General features: G+C 34.3%; 3 protein-coding genes across 8 annotated transcripts in view; 1 reads left to right on the top strand and 2 right to left on the bottom strand.

The window, feature by feature from the left end:
- The window catches only part of LOC147833442 (uncharacterized), a 55481-nt gene extending 43436 nt beyond the window's left edge, over window positions 1-12045 (top strand). For 2 of the 5 annotated variants that reach the window (XM_087287661.1, XM_087287663.1), the window contains 7 exons: window positions 94-239; window positions 7603-7673; window positions 8979-9100; window positions 9181-9300; window positions 9394-9427; window positions 9515-9565; window positions 11423-12045. In XM_087287661.1, coding sequence (XP_087143787.1) covers window positions 7616-7673; window positions 8979-9100; window positions 9181-9300; window positions 9394-9427; window positions 9515-9565; window positions 11423-11535 — 498 coding nt within the window. In that variant the 5' untranslated portion in view covers window positions 94-239; window positions 7603-7615 and the 3' untranslated portion in view covers window positions 11536-12045. Of the gene's footprint in view, window positions 1-93; window positions 240-7465; window positions 7492-7602; window positions 7674-8978; window positions 9101-9180; window positions 9301-9393; window positions 9428-9514; window positions 9566-11422 lie in introns of those variants that run through there. The other 3 variants (XM_087287662.1, XM_087287659.1, XM_087287660.1) reach the window with 3 other exon arrangements.
- On the bottom strand, window positions 3456-7416 carry cd83 (CD83 molecule). The gene is given in 5 exon segments (NM_001098249.2): window positions 3456-4260; window positions 4344-4456; window positions 4899-5136; window positions 7146-7261; window positions 7344-7416. Coding segments are annotated over 5 exon segments (636 nt in total). The 5' UTR covers window positions 7387-7416; the 3' UTR covers window positions 3456-4134.
- A 199-nt stretch (window positions 12046-12244) lies between the features above and the next one.
- Window positions 12245-23731, bottom strand: part of zgc:113232 — a 29331-nt gene continuing 17844 nt past the window's right edge. The window contains 15 exon segments of one of the 2 annotated variants that reach the window (NM_001014359.1): window positions 12245-12766; window positions 16027-16104; window positions 16194-16284; window positions 16368-16544; window positions 16636-16782; window positions 19320-19352; window positions 19457-19501; window positions 19631-19666; window positions 19859-19930; window positions 20512-20565; window positions 21727-21780; window positions 21894-21947; window positions 22117-22161; window positions 22255-22308; window positions 22431-22484. In NM_001014359.1, coding sequence (NP_001014381.1) covers window positions 12564-12766; window positions 16027-16104; window positions 16194-16284; window positions 16368-16544; window positions 16636-16782; window positions 19320-19352; window positions 19457-19501; window positions 19631-19666; window positions 19859-19930; window positions 20512-20565; window positions 21727-21780; window positions 21894-21947; window positions 22117-22161; window positions 22255-22308; window positions 22431-22484 — 1197 coding nt within the window. In that variant the 3' untranslated portion in view covers window positions 12245-12563. 2 annotated transcript variants of the gene reach the window in all.

Here is a 23731-nt window from a genome sequence, read left to right as displayed (position 1 = left end):
CACCGCCATGTCATTCATTTTCTGAAAAATTTTAGAAAAAAAACCTGAAAGCTCACAGTTAAACCACTAAAGTCACATGGAATGTTTTGACAGTGTTTTTGGTTCCTTTTCTGGTCTTTGAACATTTCTGGTCCTTGCTGTCTATGGAGGATGAGAGAGCTCTGGGATTTCATCTTAAGTATCTAATTTTGTGTTCCCGAAGATGAACAAAGGTCTCAGGGGATAAGAACAACAAGAGGGTGAGTAATTATTAAATTGATTTTCATTTCTCGATAAACTAACCTTTAAAGGGTACCTATTTTACCAGTTTTTACAATATGTAAAATAAGCTTTTGATGTCATTAGGATTTGTCGGTAAAGTTTCAGCTCACAATATCATCAGATAATTTATTAAAGCCTCCAGAATCTGCCCATTTTTGTGTCTGAATGCATTGTAGCTGTTTTCGTAGCCTGTGGCTTTAAATCCAAATGAGCATCTTCTGCTCGTCCACCTATTCAAGTGAGTGACTGCTTCTCATCATGCGTTATTTCAGATAAACAGCAGTCAGTGATAGAGACAGACACGAATGATGCTGAAATACAGCTTATTAGTCAAAATATCAAGGAAGTTAATTTAATGTTTTTTTTTTAAGTCTTTCTGAAATGATGAGTCTCACACAAGTTCTGTTCGCAGTACATACACACACATACTGTATATATGCGCATTTGCTGACACCATGTGCTCGTGGTGATTATAGCAGTTAAGAATTACATATTGATTTTACTGACTTTATTACAAACAGGTTCTATATTAAAACTTTTAAAATTATAAGAGGTATAGTACAGGCATTTTAATCCCAGTTTATTTACAAAAAATGTTCTGTGGACCTGTGTATACATGTTGTTATTAAAGAAATATGGCACCTGTCAATCAATTCGGTGGGCAGGGAAACCCGCACTCCTACGTCACATAGCGGTGGGCCTCAAAATCACTGGGATTTAGGTTCTATTTTAACATCAGGAAGTTTAAAGAAAGAGACTTGTTGGGTTTATATCTCTCCAATATGACAGTGGACACACTACAACACACAGTTCTGTCCAAACAGCCTACAAAAGGGATTTTTATCATAGATGCCTCTAAAAGCAACAGTAGTGAACTTTGCATTGATGAAGCACTTTTAAACATACACTTTTGTCAGAAGATTCTGTCATTTCTACAGAAATCTATGAAAAAAAGGAATCATTTGTCAGCTTGCGTTCACATCTGTGCTTGACTGGATAAGTATCACATTTTTCACTCAACACACACTTAATATCAGCCAAGCCATTTGATATTTTAATTGGACTGGTGTGTTGAATAGCTTGATTGAGCGCCAGTCATATTATCAAATCCAGTAAGTGACTCATTGACGAATGTAAGTCTAGTTTTATGTAAATCACAAGGACTTCATTTTGCATTTCCCAAACTGCCAGGTTTCCATTGGAGCATTATGTAAAGCGTGGTTTGGTTTGTGTTACCGTTCCATGAAAGTATGACAGACCCAACAGGGGTTTCAAAAATGAAACACTCCATTTGAGCTTGAAAAAATATGAGCTAGAATGCTAACTGGGTGTTTGAGGTGAAAGTCATTTCTTATGTTGTGGGTCAGTGGTTGTGGCAATAGCAGTTTGTCTTATTTTTTTATTTATATGTTCAAGGCTTACTATTACAGTCAGATTGGCCGAGGAAGCCCATCATCAGAACCATCAATAACATCCACAAAGTTTAGCACTTGAATAATTTATAATAACGAAATGTCAGACAGGTTTGTGAGCTCATTTGCGAACTTGATAAATGCGCATGAGGGTCTGGTTATGCTCAGGGCAAATTAAAATGATTGAATTTACAGCTCTGTTGAAGTTAAAACCTGCAGAGTTTGTCTGGCTTCTGACTGTGGTTTGAGCCTCTGTAGGCTGAGGGGGGAAATCTACACTGTAAAAAAAAGCTGGGTTCACAATCTATTTGTGTTGGGGCAACATGAAGGATTTAGGTTAACTTTTTATTTATATTTATTTATTTTTTTTACAAATTTAGTTGGATTGAATGTAAAGCAATTAAGTTTGTCCCTCCCCCCAAAACCAAAAGAATTGTGTTGTTCAACTTATTTTAAATGCGTAGTTTGGCCAGACATTATATTGTGAGCGTAGTCTGCTGTTTAGAAAGCATAGTGTACAGTGCTCATACACCCCATTTTGCAAATGATTATTTTTATCAATTTCTCAGTGAATATAGGTAATATGTATTGGTGCATTTGAAGAAAACAGATTTATTTAAAAGATATACTGTATTTATTAAAATAATATTTTAGTCACAGAATGTCTTTAAAAATGGAAAGATAAAACATTTAAATTCATGCAAAATATTGCAAAATAATTTTTACAAACTACTACATTTCAAAAAAATTCTACATATTTTTTGCTTGTCTTGATTCTTACTATTTTTGACCATTTCATTTAATATTTTTCCCTAACATATATTTGGGCTACTCATTTTTGAACCATTATTGTAAATAATTTTGTTAGATTAGCTCCAAATTTGGCTTCAGTACAGTACTGACTAATGTAATGTACAGTTGAAGTCAGAATTATTAGCCCCCCTCTTTATTTTTTCCCCCAATTTCTGTTTAACAGAGAGAAGATTTTTTTTTCAACACATTTCTTAACATAAAAAAAGTTTTAATAACTCATTTCTAATAACTGATTTATTTTATCTTTGTCATGATGACAATTTAATTCAGTTCAATTCCCCTTTATTTGTATAGCGCTTTTACAGTGTAGATTGTGTCAAAGCAGCTTCACATAAATGGTCATAGTAAATTGGAACAGTGTAGTTCCGTTTTTTAGTGTTAAATAATAACAGTAAATAATATTTTAGTAGATATTTTGTAAACACTTCTGTACATCTTAAAGTGCCCCCCTTTGGATTTTTTTCTTTCTCATTTTTAAATGTTTACCTAATGATGTTTAACAGATTCAGGAAATTTTATCAGTATGTCTGATAATATTTTTTCTTCTGGAGATAATCTTATTTGTTTTATTTCGGCTAGAATAAAAGCAGTTTTTAATTTTTATAAACACCATTTTAGGGACAAAATTATTAAACCCTTTAAGCAAATTTGTGTTGTTTTCGTACATTTTTTTGTAAAGTTTAAACAAAAATCTGTTTAATTTGTTCTTCCTAGAAATTTTAGCATCAGTATTTTTCGTTATTATTTCATCCACTAGAGAGCGCCATGAACTCTTGTAATTTGTGAGAATCCTCATAATCAAGTGTTAGAATGATGTTGTGTTGACTAAAACATTATTTATTGCTCATATAAATCAAAAAGATGTTTTTATAATTTGTATTTATATGCATAGACAAAAAAACTGACCACATACATTTTCTTTGGGAGAATAAATGACAAAAAAAAAAAAGGCAGAACAGATGTATCGTTTGCATTGTTTTATTTCTTTGTTTTTACACACAGTCTTTTTAAAATAAATCTACAAACTCAAAATCAATATGATTTACATAGGAGGTACTTTTTTTATGCATGACAACATTGAAAAAATAATGTCATTTTAAAAGGATTTGATTTAGTTGTTTTCATACTGTATTCTTTATGTAGAACAACTTAATCATATCAGTGCCTTTGAACAGTAAGAACAGTAACATTGTTTATCAAACACTTCACCCAAACATGTTCTCTTTATAGCTCAGTCAGTCTCAGTTTTCAGGATCTTCACACCACTACAATGACGCATCCACAGTTTTTAGACGGTTTGCATCATTTTCCTCTTTGTATTCATGATGTATAAAGCAGTTTTCAAATGGTGTTGTTGAAAATGCTGAATCATGCTTCTTTATCTCCTGCCAACATGACATGTACCAACTTCCTGTGCCAACGGTCATCTTGAGCTCCTGTCTGCGTTTTGTTTTCCAATCAGCTCTGAGGTCTGTTGCACAAAACGATTTGAAAAAAACCCAGACTGCAGATTAAGCTCCGGTTGAAAAAACTTAAACTTAGCTTAAGTGGTTTCACAACACTTGATTTAAACTTCCTCTGTTAACTCTGGGTTTAATTCAGGGTTTTTGATGAAAAGCCCAATCCGGCTTTGAGAAGTATGCCTCCATCACACATACACTTCAGGTAAAGTCTTGCAAATCAAATGATTGCTGGTGATCAAATTCTTGCCTGGACTTGGCATTTTCAGCAAAGAGAGCTTCTTTCCTCTTTGGTTAAAAGACCTTATATACACCTGTGGTGAACAAGACTCAGGTAAATATGTGCACTTAAAAGTGTTTAGAGGTTTTTATATTTTGAAATGGTTAAATGACTTACATAGCTTATGCCAAAAAACAAGAAGCCCAGAAAGAGTCCTGCAATAGCAGCAATTTCCCCAAGATAAACCAGAGAACTTTTATTAAACTCCATTCGCTCGACTGTTTGAGGTTCTGGAAAACAAATCAAATTCAACATCAGATTGTTAATTTGTCAGTCACGTTCATTGCCTAGTCCTCATAGTTCAAGTATTCAGTGGTCTTTAAAACTACCCTTAAATATTAATGAATATTACAGCAGGGGACACCAATCTCTGTCCTAGAAGGCCGGTGTCTCTACAGGGTTTAGCTCCAACTAGCATCAACACACCTGCCTGGATGTTTCAAGTATACCTAGTAAGACCTTGATTAGCTTGTTCAGGTGTGGTTGATTAGAGATGGAGCCAAAATCTGCAGAACACCGGCCCTCCAGGAACAAGTTTGCTGACCCCTGATTTAGATTAATAACTTTACATAATGTGCTGGCACACTAGTCAACTTGAGTTTGATTCTTAAAAGTTGTCTTTTTTAATGTGACTTGTGTTTAAATACTTTTGGTGTTAAGAAAAGTACTTACTGTAGACTGTCAGAATGATATCGCCTCGCTGATTCTGATAGCCAAGCGGAGCAGACAGAAAGCATCTGTATATCCCACTGTCTTCTGCTGTTACATTAGACAGAATAAGATTCTTTGAGTCCTCCAGTAGTACCACTTCTCGCTCAACACCGTTATATTTCTCCACTTTCCCATCATCTTCAGTGAGCCGTTTCCTCACAAGGCCAGTTAACTGCTGGGAAGGCTCTGCTTCATCAACCTGTAGAACAGACATTTAGTTAAACCTCTGAAGGATCAAAAAATTGAACACTAAATTGGACAAAATTTTCAAAATGTAAAAGGAATAGGCGCTGAAATGTTTTTTCCTGCACACTGCATACATGAGTGTACAATTAAACCATTATTTTACAAGATTTAAACATATAGTATACCTAATGCTGTATATAGACAGCATTATAATAAATTTTGAATTTGTTTCTCATCAGATTTTGTCACTCTCCTGTTTAAAACAGTTTTGAAACAATTTCTATAACACTAATATTGATCTTTTGTCCCAATTAATTGCTTGTTTTGCCATGTAAAAATAAAAATAAAAACTATAGCCCTAATACATCAGCATAATGTTCATTAGTTAACATCAGTTAAAGCACTGGCAAACTTTAACTGGGATAATAATGAAGTAATAATGAAGTAACTGTGTTAATGTGTAATATATATTCAGTTTATAAAATGTAGAAACTGTGTTGCTGTATAATCTTTGTTAGTTCATGTTAGCTCAGTTCCATCAAACAATAAACACTGTTTCAAAGGCTGTAGTAGTTAATGTTGAAATATTGCTTACACACATTTTAAAATGCTTTAAGCACTTTTCATGTTAAAGGGATTTTTACATACAAATGAATAGTGTCATTACGTTACCAACATTCTTCAAAATACCTTATTTTGTGTTCATCAGAGAAAAGAAACCCAGAATGCTTAGGAAACACTTGGGTGTGAGTAAATGCTGAGCATGCTTTATTTTTAGATGAACTTTTCCTTTAGCTAGCTACTATTATTAAATGGAAACTTGTTGTAAAGTTTTTAGTTTATTCAATTAATCGTCTGTCCTAATTTAACTGGTTATTTGCAGTGAAGAAGTTTAGAAGGTTATAGCACTAATACAACAACCAGCTAACTTACTGTTCATCAGTTAAAGCACTGCCAAAGGTTAACTTAAAGTATTAATCTTAGTTAGCTCAGTTCCATCAAATAATAAGTATTATAATGGCTGTAATGTTGAAATAATGCTCACAAATGTTACAAATGCTTTAATTAAGCACTTTTCATGTTAAAAAATGATAGTTTATATATGAGTTAATAGTGTCATAACCAGTTACTAACATTCTTCAAAATATTATTTTGTGTTCATCAGAAAAAAGAAACTCATAAAGGGAAGGAAACACTTGAGTGTGAGTAAATGCTGAGTATACTTTAATGTTTAGTTGAACTTTTTTTTAATTTAGCTATTATTAAATGGAACCTTATTGTAAAGCTTTTAGTTTATTCAGTTAATCTTTTGTCCTAATTTAATTGGTTATCTGCAGTGAAGAAGTTTAGATAGTTACAACAACCAGCCAACATAATGTTCATTAGTTAACATCAGTTAAAGCACTGACACTTTAACTGGGATAATAATGAAGAAAACTTACTGTATAGTCTTTGTTAGTTCATGTTAGCTCAATTCCATCAAATATTAAACACTGTATTAAAGGCTGTAGTAGTTAATGTTGAAATAATGCTCAAAAATATTAAAAGATGCTTTAATTGAGCACTTTTCATGTTAATAGGATAGTTCACATACAAATGAATAGTGTCATAACCAGTTACCAACATTCTTCAAAATATTATTTTGTGTTCATCAGCGAAAAAAAAACTTAGAAAGGTTTGAAAACACTTGAGTAAATGCGTATACTTTATGAGTATACTTTAATTTTCAGGTGGACCTTTCCTTAAACTAATATAAGCTATTATTATTAAATTGGACCCTATGGCACCCCTTTTTAAAATATTAATCGGCTAAATGCACTTCTTAACCCATTAATTAATAATAATGCAAAGATTCATTATATGTACTTAAGTTTCAAGTAGCTACTCAAGTGACACTTGTGACTCTTACGTTTTATCACCTGAATTTATTCAGACAGTTTTCATCGTTCAACTAAAACTAAACAAGCACATAGTAAACAAAAAGTCACCAACATAAGATTTAAAACATTTACAAATCTTTACCTTGTACCATATTACCGAGCGGTACCGGACGCCGGTCTTTGACTCCGCCGAGCAGCGCAGCACCGCGTCCTCCCCGGCGATGGAACGAATCTCTGGCCGCTGAGCATCCGCCACAACTGAATGAAAGAGGAGCTCGTGTTAACCTATATCAACAGAGTCTGCGTGAAAATACTCTCAGAGGTGCGGGTGGAGGCTTACCTAAAGTTACAAGACATACGATCAATTCCGAGAAGCGATGCATGGTTCTGACTTTGTGCCAAGCTGTAGCTAGTTGGTTGTGAACTGTCACCTATATATGTGTATGAAGCAGTTTTACTTTCACCCACGTGCCTTTTGGTTTGAGGAAGTAAGTAAGAATCAGTGAGGGATTCCCTCGGAGAGGGGCTGTGTCATGATTAGAAGATTATTTTCTTGACGATGAAGAAAAAAACTTAAATCAATTTCATTTTCAATTTAGATGGGCAGCAGCTATGTACCGGATAACACCTGGTCTTCTCCTTTTGAGTCTATCCTTGGTTGTTTTTCCAGGTAAGATATTTTATGCATAGTAACCACGCTTCATTTATCATCTAACGTTACTTGATAGACTTTTTTTTCATGCGATTGCAATGAACGACTCGCCTGCGTGTGTCATTACTTAGCATGTTCGAGATAATTGTTTTCTTAGCTGTGCAGCTGTGAGAAATGCATGCTTTCATTTAGTGTTGTTATTGTTTCTATACAGTATATAACAACTATACAGTTGTTAAAATGTTGTATTCGGTTTATGTAATCATATACAGTGTTTCAAATAAATAGGGAAAGTGATACTAACGTTACACTTTAACAAAAAAAGTCCCTTGAAATATTGGGATTTCCCCATGACGCAATATGTAATTTGTGAGCAGGCAAATGTTCATGCGGTCCTTTCAAACCGAGTCATGCATAACGCCACACACAGACAAACACAAACAACACATACACGCGCTCATCCCACGCGCATTAAGAAACACATATCACTTTGTTCATGTGTTTCTCATGTTTCTTATATAAATATACACACTGGCCACTTTATTAGGTTCGAGCTACAGATCAACAAGGCATTTAGAACTCTCTCTCAACTCTCTCTCTCACTCAACGGACAATTTCTCTGTTTTGGTCCATTGTATGTAAACCCATAGAGATAGTTACTTGGGCATGGAAATCCTAGTAGATCTTTTCTAAAAGTTTCAGAAATACTCGGACGAGTAGGTCTGACATCAACAAACATGCCAGATTGCACATGTTTGTTGCACATTCAGATGCTCATTTTGAATTGATATTTAATCTCTAAATATATTTGCAATTAGCAGTTGAACAGGTGTAAATTGTTGGGTATTTACAGTATAATCAATCAATAATAATAATGATAATACATTTTATTTATGAGGCACTTTTCCCACAACCCAAAGCATATAATCATTCATTCATTTTCCTTCTGCTTAGTCTCTTTATTCATCTTGGGTCACCACAGTGGAATAAACCTCAAATTTATCCAGCGTATGTTTTACACAACGGATGCACTTCCAGCTGCAACCCAGTACTGGAAAATATCTATATACACTCACATTCACACACACACAACAACCAATTTAGTTTATTCAATTCACTTACAACACGTCTTTGGACTGTGGGGAAAACCGGAGCACCCGGAGGAAACCCACTCTAACATGGGGAGAACATGCAAACTCCACACAGAAATGCCAACTAACCCAGCCAGGACTCGAATCAGCGACAGTGCTAAACATATAATAATAAACATGAGTTATTCTCGATGAAACAATAGCACCTTTTAATATGTCTTTCTTTTCTTAGTGTGCCCTACAGTCACAGAGACAACACAAACCTACAATTGCACTGGGAAATTGCGCTATGTAGAGTCCGAATACGCCTTGAAGAACCCGGATTGTGACCAACATTGGTCTGCTGAGGAACGTGTAAGTAGACAACAGCATTAATTTCAGTCATAAATTCTAGAAGTTCTGTATTGTAAAGCTTGCATGCTGTTTTCCTCCAGTCCATCGGCACACTTTTGAATTCGATGGCGGAGTGTCACAGTCCATGCAAAGAGCTGAGTGCTGGAAAGATGCTACTGGATTCCTGTGTCAATGTCACACTGTCTGTCATCTGCTCAAGAGTGAGTTTTATTTCTGTCCATCTCAAATCAAGTTTTTTTTTAATGAATCATTCATCAAATTAACTAGAAATGTTTGTGTTTTTAATTTTAAAGAAACACTTGACTGAACACCTCATACATTTCTATGGTAATGTATTTTTTCTATGTTTTTTTTTTTGATGAGTCGTTTGTTTTTTAGTAACCTGCATTTACGCATTTTTTATTTTTATTTTAGGTATAATGACGTCTCAACCACTGAAAATGCCCGAGTTGAGAGAACACACTGGTAATATAAAATGAAGACTGTGTTTTTGTGTGCTTGGCCAATGCAGTCTACAGTGTGTGCATAATTATTATGCAAGTCAGTATTCTGATCATTTACAAATTCCAAACTGCATTATTAAAAAAAAAAAACTATTAATTTAGTTTATAATCATTAATTATTAACCAAAGTGATGTATACGTTATAACAGGTACTGAAAAAGGAAAATGCCTTATGTATAGATTCATTGCATTATTACTAAACAGGTTTCCTTTTGCAGATAAAATGGCCCAAATAAGAGATTTACTCTCACGTAAATATCAAAACTTATTAATTGCCCACAAGAAGGATATAGTGTTATAGAAACTACAAAATTTAGGCCCAAAAATTGTTAATAAATATTAAAGAGCCCTTATTGTGCATCAAAAAAGGGTCATATTTTGGTTTTTATAATAACCCCAACAACTCCAATATGATTTGTTCAGCAGTTCTTTTCTTCCCAAACCCCTTCTTTGTGTGATGTCTGTTGTGATTGGTTGACTGTGTTCAGTGCAAGATGGAGAGAAACACCCAGCACGGTTATGAATACTCAGGGCACAGAGTATATGTGAGATCCCAATGCAGGAATGCATTGAAGCAATGAAGTTAAGCACCAGCATATTCTTCTATTTTTAACCACAACCCCAAGTAATAACAACGACACACATTCAGTATTAATCCACAAAGTGGCGAAATTTGAACTATTTTGAAAAATTGACCGCACCACGCATGTGAGAAATGTGTGCATGTGTGTCGCCATATCATGAGTTCAGAAACGCATTTAAATTAGTAAAGGAAGAAGCACGCATCGCGTTTTCAACATGATTTTGGACGCAATATGTGAACAGCCCCATAAAGATTTAACCTGAGAGATACAGTACAAGCACTGATCTATAATAGATACGTGATTACAAGCCACATGGCAACCATTTTAATTACACTTCATGTTGTGTAGGAAGGAGAAACACTTACAGGATCTGAAGGAAGAAGAAACTGGTCCATACAAACTGTGTAACAGTTGCTGTCAAAGTCCTGTACATCAGTAGCCATTGCTGATCTTTCTTTTAATATTGAATGACCTGTGAATCCCACACTTCAGGATTGGTTATTGTATCAATCATTAGAAAATGACCGGAACAAACACAGCACATGGTTGGCTATACTGTGGTGTTGTTGGGAAAATAAACTTTAGCCCTTTATTCTCCACAGTCTCATGTCTAGTCATCGCTCAGTAATAGTAATTCTCGTGTCATGATCAATCCCATGATCCCCTATGCTCCCCAAGTATTCTAAATATGAAAGGTAAGGTGCGTACATGTTTTACAGGAACCAAAACTTCATATTTGACGATGTCTCGTATCGACCTTGACACATGCGGGCAAAAGATCAGAACAAAGGTCGAATCATTCATTTGATTCTGAGTTGACTAAATAGAAGCAATAGTTTTAAACGGTGCACGGTGCACTTTTAGATTTAAAGCTCAGCTGGATGATTCCATTCACTTAGTGCTGTGTTGCATACGGCATGGATTGTTGTTTTCAAAAACTCACAATAGAGGCTTTTTTAAGATGCATTTGATGCTGCAGGACAAAAACAAAAAATAAATGTAAAAAAACTTGCTAAAAGCTAAAAAACTCTTGCTAAAAACTCTGTAAAACAAAACCTGCTTAATAATCCTGTACATTTGAATATATGTCATTTATTTACTTCCGAAATGAATAGTAGTTATCGACATGTATGTGGTTTGGAATTTGTACAATATGCTTGGGGAAATGGGATGGGATTACTGACTTAAATAATAAAGCACACACTGTATAATACCCCATTCTTCTGTTCTTTTAGGTATTATCCTGTCGATAATTGGCATGGTCGTAATCTTTGCCTTTCTGGTTGCTGGATGTGTTTACAAGTACTGCAGAAGCAATGCAAAAACTGTTCACTCAGATCCTGTCTGAAAGCACTCAACAGAGACAAGTACAGGTCCTGCAATAGATCTGGAAAGATTTTCAATGTATCTCACTCTAGTCACTTTCTTTTTACTTGAAATGCTTACTATTTTTATAACATATCATATTTTATATTTATATCATTGATATTTTTATTATGTTTTTAAAACTGGGGTTCTCATTTAGTGTAATAATTATATTTGTTATTTTTTTACTGGATAATGTTCTAACAAATCAACTATTACTGTAATGTTGAACTGTAAATTGCAGTTTACTTTAGTCGAGACTTTCATTCTCATTGTTTTCTGCTGCTTTATTGTACCCACTAGTATTTTCTTGTTATATCCGTCTATAATTTGTAATATAATTTTAATTTATTATCAGAAAAACTATTGAAAATGTTATTGGTTCAGAATTCCCCCCTCAAAAAAGTTGGGGCCATTTCAGCTTAGTCCCTACACTGCCATTATGTATTATATAAATATCTATGAACTGTATATTAAATGTTCCTGACATGAATGCAGTTTGTTCTTTATATAAAACATGAATCAGAGTAGATTATGGTTATGTATTCACCTTAATGCATTCATACAGTTACTAAGGATAGTTTGAACTTATTAGAAAAAGTCCTAAGTTAGAAATTACAAACACTGATTAGAGGAAAAAAAGCTGTGGTTGCATTATACTCGCTTCACACAATGACCCATGGTTTAACACGTTTACAAAAAACATCTCTTTATTTACTCTGGATGGATAAAATGAAAAGAAATATGTTGAAGCTACTGAACAAAACTGCTTTGTCTAAATAATTTAATTCATTTTCAGTGAAGAAAAAAAAAGAAAAGCTATTTCAGGACACAGCAGATGTGGATTTAGAATGCTTTACAAAATTATTTACATGTCTGTACTGTATTCGTAGTGAAACCAAAACATTGTGGAAGAATGAAAGCGATAAAAGTGCTGGTAGTTTCCAGTCTCCAGTCTGTTGTTCTGTGACATCTTTCATTGACAGCGCTTTTTTCCTAAAGCTGTCCCAGTTAGGCCTGGCTGCCGGGGCCTTTGACCAGTCCCATCTCCTTGCGCACTACAGGTGCATGAATGCTGCAGTCACGAGCCTCACACACTCCTGGTATTCCTGCACTGCCGGCCATTCCAGTCTGACCCACAGGTCCTGGAAACCCACGGGGTCCACGTGGGCCCTCAATTCCAGCTTTTGGTTCTGCTGGATGGCCGGGTAGTCCTGTTCAGAGAAATTAACAACGCAATGCATTATTATTGGAGGTTTTTTCTTGAACTGGGAATTAAATTGTTAAAATGATGCATCTTCTAGATTGGTATAATGGTGCTTATTTTTGTATGGTTTGCTTTTAAAGGACAGCATACCAAAGTGGACCATTTATGCAGTCAAGTGTGTAAATCTTCTTTAAGATAATGCAGAAGTCCAGGATTTTTGCGTTTAAAGAAAAAAGAACTGCTAAACTTAGACTTGTCATGGCATCAACTTGTCGCTGCTCTCTGGTTATTTGAAGAGCTACTTTTATCTTCATTTGTAAGTCACTTTGGATAAAAGCGTCTATCTAATGAATAAATGTAAATTAGTGGTAAAAAACTCATGCTGAAATATATTTGACAAAAATTATGCATTTATTTTGTTCAATCAGTTAGCATTGTATTCCTACTGTCATTCGTGTTTTGCCTGCCACAATTAAAATACTCTTTTCATAAAACGAAGCACAAATGTCTTCTTACTAAAACTAAATATTTGTAGATTTGGAGTGATAAATTATATGTACAGTTGAAGTCAGAATTATTGGCCCCCTGAGTTTTTATCCCCATTTATTTTTTCCCCAATTTCTGTTTAACGGAGAGAAAAAAAATTCAACACATTACTAATCATAATAGTTTTAATAACTAATTTCTAATAACTGATTTATTTTATCTTTGTCATGATGACAGGAAATAATATTTTACCTAGATATTTTTCTAGACACTTCTATACAGCTTAAAGTGACATTTAAAAGCTTAACTAGGTTAATTAGGTTCCCTAGGCAGGTTAGGGTAATTAGGCAAGTTATTGTATAATGATGGTTTGTTCTTTTGACTATCAAAAATATATATAGTTTATAGGGACTAATAATTTTATCCTTAAAATGGTTGTTAAAAAATGTAAAATATATATTTTTTAAAATTCTAGCCGAAATAAAACAAATTAGACTTTGTCCAGAAGAAAAAATATTATCAGACATACTCTGAAAATTTCCTTGCTCTGTTAAACATAATTTGGGAAATATTTAAAAAAGAAAAAAAAATCTAAGGGGGACTAATAATTCTGACTTTAACTGTATATTCTTTTTATGTAAGTAGTGTGTCTACTAGTGTTAAAACTGAATTGACTGACATTTGTGAACAAAATTTGTGAACAATAGCTAAAATTTGACTTTAAAATGAATCATGATAAGAGAAACCAAATTTCCCTTGATAGTTTTTGCCATGTCAGAGGTTACTGATCTATATAAACATCAGTTTTGGAAAGTTTTTATTTCTTTCAGTAAAATTAAAAAATGAAAATCAAGTGATGCAGGAATTCCCTAATTTTTTTGTGAGAACCTCATTGAGTTATTATTACGTGAAAAACTGGCTGAGATTTAATGTCAATCCTTTAACGACTTTAACGTCTTTTTGGGTTGTAATTTTGTGAGCAAGTAATTGCTTTTATTTTTAAATGATTTATTTTAATGTAAAAGTTTTTATGATTTGTGTATTTCAGGTCACAGTAGATTAAAGATCAATTAAAGATGCTTTATAAAATTATGTATTTATTCATAGTGAAACCAAAACATTCTTGATGAGTGGAAGTGCTGGTAGTTTCTGTTTTTATTTAGGTAGGTTACTTAAAAAAGATTAATTACCAATTACATCATTAAAATTGTATTTAAATTATTGTCTGAAAAGTAACTTAATTAGTCAATTTAATTACTTGACTCAATTACTATTTAAAATTCATAGAAATGTCAGCACATGGACAATAAAAAAAAGCTATTTAATTGTTTAAATGTAAGATAAACAGGACTTTTTAGTTTCATCTAAAAAGAAAACTACATTTAAAGTTTTAAACATTATATGTATCAAAACATATTTAAAATATTGAAACTGTCATACATACCAAAAGCACATACTTTTCTTACTCATTTTATTAAGCATGTGCAGTTGGCTGACAAATGTAACTGTCTTTAATTTAAACATAAGGTTTTTAAGCAAAATATCTGAAGAATATAGTGCAATGATTACCATTTACTCTAATAATTACTCTGCTTCTCTTAATATATCTGTCTTATTTTTTCATGAACTAATTTCTCACTCAGTCATTTTTATTATTATTTTTTTTTTGTAAACATGTCCTGTTGAATGTGAACTTCTTTAGTTGGAAAGTGGATTTATCTGCGAAATTAATTTTGTATACCATAAAATACAATTACTGTGCTTCTTGATTTATACAGAACTGCAGATATAGTTGGTCAGAATTATTAGCCCCCTTTGAATTTTTTTTTTCTTTTTTAAAATATTTCCCAAATGATGTTTAACAGATTCAGGAAATGTTCACAGTATGTCTGATAATATTTTTTTTTCTTCTGGAGAAAGTCTTATTTGTTTTATTTCGGCTAGAATAAAACCCGTTTTTAATGTTTAAACACCATTTAAAGCTAATATTATTAGCCCCTTCAAGCTATAAATTTCTCGATAGTCTACAGAACAAACCATCGTTGTATAATAACTTGCCTAATTACCTTAACCTGCCTAGTTAACCAAATTAACCTAGTTAAGCCTTTAAATGTCACTTTAAGCTGTATAGAAGTGTCTTGTAAAATATCTAGTCAAATATTATTTACTGTCATCATGACAAATATAAAATAATTCAGTTATTAGAAATTAGTTATTAAAACTTTTATGTTTAGAAATGTATTAAAATCTGCTCTGCGTTAAAGAGAAATTGGGGGAAAAAAATAAACAGGCGGGCTAATAATTCTGACTTCAACAGTATTTGTACAGTATTTAAGGCAAGTATATTGTAAGTAAACAATAAAAAATCACCTAACAATAAAAGTAATCTGTTCCTTTACAGCTTATCTTAATTAAAAACTTCATTTAATTACAGTAGTTACTTAATAACCAATTACACCCAACAATGTTGACAACAAATGTGTAAAGAAATTAATGCAGAATTTCCATAGCTGTGTTTATATGCATATAAATATTTCTAAAGATCAAGGTTTGCTCTGCTTTACATTCATTCAACACATTCCCTATTATGACTCCCACCACAACAAAACCATTCCAGAGTTTACTAGGCTAAAGTTTATCACTTTATCTCAGAACAATTGTTTTCCTTTGCATTCAATCACCATTGTATATTCATAAAAGCAAACAATCTCAATAAACAAACTTTCCAACAGAATCAGATTACGGAAACCACCTGAATTGACAGACCAAAAAACCCAGTACCTCTGAGGCCTTGATGACCATCATGTCCTGGTAGACCTTTGCCAGCATCACCTCTCTGTCCTTTCTGACCTTTAGCACCTTTAGAGAAACACAGAGAGCTCATCTGTATATGCATAAACAGCATTAAACCACTAATAATTATAATAATAATCATATCACTGCAGTACCAGCTTCTCCTGGAGCTCCTTTTTGGCCCTCGACTCCTTTGATGCCTTGAGGGCCTCTTTCACCTTTAGCACCCGTCTTTCCTGCTTTACCCTGAATTCAATGAAATACACACTTTATTGAAGTACTGTAAGAGTGCTTGGAAAAGATTTTAATCATCTCTTATTTCTGCTCACAGCTTTGCCTGGACTTCCACGTGGCCCCGTGCCTCCTGGGGGTCCGATGAGGGTACGGTTGTTGACGGGACAGCCCTGAACGCATTTGGCACGTATGGATGAAGCATACTGGGAGATCTGAGCCATGACCACACCTTGACAAAGCTGCAGGATCTGCTCATCCGTCAGTCCCGGACCCTGTACGCAGTGAGTTATACTGCATGTTTCATGAGAGAACTCAAAGCTGGACTTGTTTCTTGCTGGTGAATAGTGATGATGTGATACGCACAGTTTCACCTGGCTCTCCTTTTGGGCCGCTCTGTCCTTTGTCTCCCAGGTCTCCTCGAGGGCCTTCATCTCCTCTGGGACCAGGCAGACCAGGAGGTCCAATAGGACCAGCAAGTCCATCACGGCCCAGTCGGCCCTTCACCCCATGCTACAACACATTAAGTAATGTTTTACTAGAAGTTTTTTTTTTTTTTTGCACTTTTTTAATAACTTCTATAATTATTTCAATACAATAGTGCTACATCAGAGTGTCTGCAGGATCTTTAAAAATCGTACATTTCAAAAACTAAAATTTAGGCCTTAAAAAGTCTTAAATTCACTGAAATATGGGGTTGTATGTCTTAAATGCTTTTTTAGATTAGATTCAACTTTATTGTCATTACACATGTACAAGTACAAAGAAACGAAATGCCGTTTACGTCTAACCTAAACCAGCAGTGCAGTAGCAGCAAGTGCAGGATATCGGTTTAAGTTATAAAGTGCAGTTACAGATGGACGTACTATGAACATTATATACAGGTTGTATTAGCTATGAACAAAGATTTACAAGAGATGAATATATGTACAGGTTGTTATTAATAATCAGAAGTGTGCAGATAGAAACGAACATAATTACAAATATATATGTAGAGTGAGTATGTACAACTCAAACATGAATTAGTGCAATGTAGTGCGATGTATGTGCAATTTTTAAATGTGCACATATTAAATAGTGCAGTGATTATGGGGAGTGTAAGTCATGAGGAGGGTGTGGGGGTGTATGAGGGGGCAAAAGATTAGTGGGGGGCTGAATTCAAAAGGGAGACCGCACTGAGGAAAAAGCTTTTCCTCAGTCTGCTGGTTTTAATTATTTAATAATGTTTAATTATATTATTTAATAAAAAATGTAATTAAAAATACTTTAAAACAGGTCATAATTTTCCTTTATCTACTACCCAATCAGTCCAACCAACAATCCATCTATAAAAACCTACCTAAGTAAAATTAACTAACTATTTTCCAATATGGTGTATTATCTTCCTTACATCCTTTGTTTTAAAGTTCTCCATGTATTTATACTTAAATGTATGTTGTGAATTTATCAGTTTAGTTTATTATAGATTTTAAAACATCTTTTTTTAAAGAAAACAAAAAATGCTAAATTATAATATATATATATAATTTCTTTATGTGGAAATTAGATATTTAGCTGCATCATGTTGGTGTTTCATAACATCTCATTTTTACGAGGTTGGTCCTTAGCCCATTGCTCAGCCCCTAACCTGGAGGACCAGGACATTCACTGTACCATTTTCATTTATTTTTTTTCCGGCTTAGTCCCTGCTACAGCAGAATGAACTGCCAACCTATCCAGCACATGTTTGACACAGCGGATGCCCTTCCAGCTGCAACCCATCACTAGGAAACACCCATACACTCTTATTCACACACATAGACTACGGACAATTTAGCTTACCCAATTCACCTATAGCGCATGTCATTGGACTTATTAGGGAAACCTACACAGTTGAAGTCAGAATTATTAGCCCCGCTTTGAATTTTTTTTCTCTTTTTTTAAATATTTCCCAAATGATGTTTAACTAAGCTAAGAGATTTTCACAGAATGTCTGATAATATTTTCTATAAATAATATTTACTGTCATCATGGCAAAGAAAAAATAAAACAGTTATTAGAGAAGTTATCAAAACTACTATGTTTAGAAATGTGTTGAAAAAATCTGCTCTCTGTTAAACAGAAAACTGGGGGAAAAAATAAACGGGGCTGATAATTCAGGGGGGCTAATAATTCTGACTTCAACTGTATATGTGTATGTTTGTTTTGAAATATTATTTAAAATATATGTCTCAAACTGGATTGCCGGAGGGCCTCAGCTCTGCACAGTTTTGCTCCAACCCTAATTAAACACAGCTGATCCAACTTATCAAGGTGTTCAAGACTCCTAGAGACTATTAAGCAGGTGTGAGTTTGAGGTGGTTGAAGATAACTATGCAGAGCTGTGGCCCTCCAGGAATTGAGTTTGAGAGCATTGATTTAAAATATGTGGCGAAGAATTAACTGAATTTTTGTTTTAATGCGGCAAGTGAAAAAATATTCCACTGGCCATTACAAAAAAATCTTTAGCGTTTTGTCCTGTAAAAGTCTGAAATTTCATTATTAATGGCCTTTAAAGTGTCTTTAAAAGTCTCATATTTGCAGAAACCCTGTATACAGAATAGATCAAAAGTGAAAGTGAAAGTTAAAAAAACGTGTTTATTTTCGAGAATTTTTTTTTTAAATCACAAGGAACATGAAATACAAGTCAAAGTAAATTTAGAAAACACTACTTTCTTTCCGTTTTCCTTACTGTACCAACTTTTTCTGATTTGGGTATATTTTAATGATAAATATCTCATGACAACCAAATAATCATATTAAAATTATTTCCAAAAAATAATAATGTGACATGAAAAAAATCTATAATATAATTATTATAATTATAAGCGTAATTTAATAATAACAAAAAAAAGTTTTGTATGAGTTTTGTTTGTTGAGATGTTTGTACTTAAGGACAATGAATACTAGGGATGTTGAGACTGACTGATGATCACAGAAAGATTCAAACCTGTGTCTTTGTACATCATCATGAGCTTGTGGAGAACCGCTGACGTAAAACGTATTGTATAACGTTAAAAGTGACGACAAACCTGCCCTTTGTCACCACGAGATCCAGCGTCTCCCTATGAGGTGAAATGACGACACTGTGGTTAAAATGCAAACTGGCTAGTGTAATGGAAACAGGAACAGAAAATACAATGGCTAGTTCACATTCTGACGGTTGTACCTTATCTCCTTTAGCACCCTTTCCTCCTTTTCGTCCCAGTGACCCCTGAGAGAGTTAGAAAAATATATTTGATTGTAACTGATATAAAAAGAATCAACAATTCAATTCATTTTGGTGACATTGGTGACATCTTTGTATGTAATTGGCTCCTAAATATTATTTCTTTGATTTGACCTTTTCACCATCTGATCCTGTTTCCCCTTTGGCACCCTGCAGATCAGAACATTTAATAATGAATCATTTGGGATTTATTTTAACTATACACTTCTAAACAACATTACATTCTGATTGATGACTAGATTGAAACTAGTCATCATTAATCAGACTTTAAAAGCAACAAATAGTGAAAGTAAGGATTTCAAAAGCTGGTGAATCATGCAGAAAGTAAATCTTGTTGCATACTGTTGGTCCAGGCAAGCCTTTTGGCCCGGGTTTCCCTGAAATCCCTGCATCTCCACTGTCTCCTTGTGGACCCTAAAATTGACATTAAAAACAACCTCAAACATGCTTTTTTTAATAGGGAGAAAAGAATTAGAAGTTTATGATACTCAAAATCAGTATTAAAAAATGTTTACTATTACTGTTTGTTATAAATAAGAGGTGAGGTCTTAATCCCTATTATAGTGTCAGTTTAATTGACATGTTTATTTTGTTTTATACTTTAATGGTGACAAAATGAAATAAAAATCAGACTATATGAGAAATAAATGTTGCTATTCTAGTTCAGACAACAGCTCTGATGAAGTGAAACTGTTACAGTATCTACAAATACAGCACCGCCTGAACGTAGTTTCAGTTTCGTTTTCTGGTACAGTCTGGTAAATCCCCATTTAGGGACTTTACCTCTGACTAGTAACATAATCCACAGAAAAAGAACACCAGGTGATTTCCAATGTACCGCAGTAATGTTGTTCATCACCAGAGTAATACTTTGTTTAGATGTAGAGTTGATCACATGCCGGTTAACTGACTAGCCTTTAGTATTTGGCTTAAAATGATTCCTGTTTCCTTTAAAATTCCCTTTAAAGCAGATTTTAAGATTTAAAGTAGCTCACCACAGATCCTACTCGTCCAGTTCGCCCCCTCAGACCACGATCCCCTTTCATACCCTGAAGAGAAAGAGAAACGGGAAGATGGAATTTCATAAACTTTTTGCAATGTTTGGAATTGAAGATTACTTTCAAATTAAATACACACATTTAGATTTTCAGATAGACACAATTCCAACGGATAAATTGCTCATTTGTTCATTGCAATTGTTCATTTCATTTAATAAGTATTATTTATTCATTCATTTTTTTTCAGCTTAGTCCATTTATTAATCAGAGGCCACCACAGAGGAATGAACCGCCAACTTATCCAGCATAAATTCTACACAGTAGATGCCCTTCCAGCTGCAACCAATCACTGGGAAACACCCATACACTCTCATTCATACACATACACTACAGACAATTTAGCTTACCCAATTCACCTATAGCGCATGTGTTTGGACTCTGAGGAAAACCGGAGCACCCGGAGCAAAAGTCCACACAAAAACGCCAACTGACCCAGGCTCGAACCAGCTGGAACCCCCTTCTTTTGTGTTCAACAGAAAACAAACAAACTCTAACAAGATTCTGGCAAGTCAAAAGCAAGTAAAAGATAGAACTTTTAGTTTTGGTTGAACTATTCTTTTAATATCCCTCATGGCTGTGCATAAAATGCCAGTAGGTCAGCAGTTTCTAAAATACTCAGACCAGACAGTTTGACATCAGCAAGACAAGTACATTTAAGTCACTCAAATCCTACTTCTTTCTCATTCTGGTGGCGGTTTGAATGCGTAAATCCATTAAGTTATTGCCATGTGATTGTCTTAATTATTTACATGCTTTAGCAAGCAGTTGATGAAGCAGTTGACATAATAATCTGGCCCGAGAGCATGTATGCTGTCAATTTTAGTGTTTTGTTTTTGTTATTCATTTATTTTCCTTCAGGTTAGTCCCTTATTCATCTGGGGTCGCCACAGCGAAATGAACCGCCAACTTATCCAGCATATGTTTTACGCAGTAAAGTATTGGGATATTCAACTGTACTGCATGTTTTTGGACTTTGTGGGAAACCGGAACACCTGGAGGAAACTCACGCAAACATACATGCAAACTCCACTCACAAACACCAAAAAACCCAGCTGGAACTCGAACCATTGACCTTCTTGCTGTAAGGCGACAGTGCTAACCACTGAGCCACCATGCCGCCCTATTTTGTTTTTTCTAAAAATCTTTTCTTACCTTAGGTCCAAAAGCCCCTGGAACCCCAACAACTCCTGGAACACCCACAGTGCCCTGAAAAATATACAAAACTTTTTGCTTTTTCTTTTCCCAGAAACAAAACATATGGATTTTCTTTTTATTTTACTGAACTACAACATTTGCATCAAAAGCCATTTGCCACTCACATCCTCTCCTGGCTCTCCGTCACTTCCTGGTAAGCCACCAGTACCTTTACTTCCCTGAAGATACCAGAGAGAAATAGAAAATAAGAGGCAAAGTGTTTAGTTAGAACTCTAATTTTAACTGTCAAATATTAAGTGTTTATAGAACATTATGACTGACAAAGAGTACACAAGACTAGGGGAAATTTCACTGATAACCTTCATCAACGAATTTATTATAACAGACCTTTGGTCCTGTCCGCCCCCGGTCTCCTGGAACTCCCGTATAACCCTGATAACAAAACAGTGTGATATTCAGATTACTACAGGGAAGTTCCTTGTAGCACAGTAATAAAAAGAAAAAGATTATGAGTAAAGTTGGCACCAAGTAACCCTGCTCTCCACGGTCTCCTGAGAATCCAGGTGCTCCTGTCTGTCCCTGATGATGCAAAAAGATAATTAGGGTTGAGTCAGCAGGAGTAATAGGAGATGTAATAAAGTGTGACATACTAATAACGCTTAGTCTGTGAATTAAATGTGCCTGTAAGTCTTGTAGCCAACCTTCTGTCCCTGTCGTCCCTCAGGTCCCTGTTTTCCTGTTTTGCCGACAGAACCCTGTTGAGAGATGGGGAGACTCCTCAGTTCTTTTTTTATACTTTCTAGATGAGTCTAGACTGAACTGGAATTTGATCCTACTTGAGTTACTAATAATATTACTTTTGTGATTAATGAGTAAAATAATGCAATAAAAAACAATAAATAAATATATATTTGATTTAGATTTAAGTAAGTTAATTTGGTTTAATTAATTAGCTTTTGAAAAAATAAATTGCTGAATTAAAATGAATGTAGTCACAAAATGAATGTTGTCATGCTCAATGAGAAAGTGCACTCCCTGCGGAAAATTATAGACAGAAATTATGATGGCAGGCCAGAGCCTTACTTGACTTCTAGTTGATCAATTGGTATCAGAAGTGGCTAATATGAAAGACAAAGACCTCTAGATTACGCTTATTTTACCAAAATAGAATATGATCATGCCTTGATTTTTAATTAATTAAGACAGTAAAGTCTGACTTTGCTTAGACAAAATTCTTGTCCTTTAACAGAAATAATGTACAGTATAGAATATAAAGTCATGGTGCAGTGGAAAAAGATTTAATATTGTATTTGACTCCCATGAGCTTGAACGACTGCATCCATACATCTCTGCAATGACTCAAATCACTTATTAATAAGCTTTCTAGCAGGACTCCCAGAGTTCATCAAGATTCTTTATTTCTATTCAGATTGATCTTCAATGCATCCTCTTTCATCTTACCACAAACTTGCTCAATAATGTTTACACCGATTACTGGGTTGGCCAATCCTGGAGCACCTTGACCTGCTTTGCCTTCAGGAACTTTCATGTGGAGGCTAAAGTATGAGAAGGAGCGCTATTCTGCTGCAGGTTTTTAATGTAATGAGCAGCACAAATGTCTTGATACGTCAGGCTGTTGGTGTTGCCATCCACTCTGCAGATTACATTCCCTTACTGAATGTAACCCCAAACCATGATTTTTCCTTCACTAAACTTGACTAATTTCTGTGAGAATCTTGGCTCATGCAGGTTCCAGTAGATCTTCTGCAGTATTTGTGATGATTAAGATGCAGTTCAACAGATGATTCATCCAGAAAAACTATAAAGTTATTATTTGTTGCTCTTACAACTGGGATTGACATCAAGACTTTTTTCAGGTAGTGTACATGCTATATATGTATGGTCAAGAGGTTCTCAAAAGAGCAAAATTATCCTAAATTATTATTTTCTAATTTGTTTTATTGTTGTGTTGCTAATTGCAGAGCTTCTCTATAAAAGAAGA

The sequence above is a fragment of the Danio rerio genome, chromosome 16 (genome assembly GCF_052040795.2).
Source record: "Danio rerio strain M-AB ecotype USA chromosome 16, GRCz13ab, whole genome shotgun sequence".
In the NCBI taxonomy this organism is placed as follows: Eukaryota; Metazoa; Chordata; class Actinopteri; order Cypriniformes; family Danionidae; genus Danio; species Danio rerio.
This window is presented reverse-complemented; position numbering and strand designations above follow the sequence as displayed.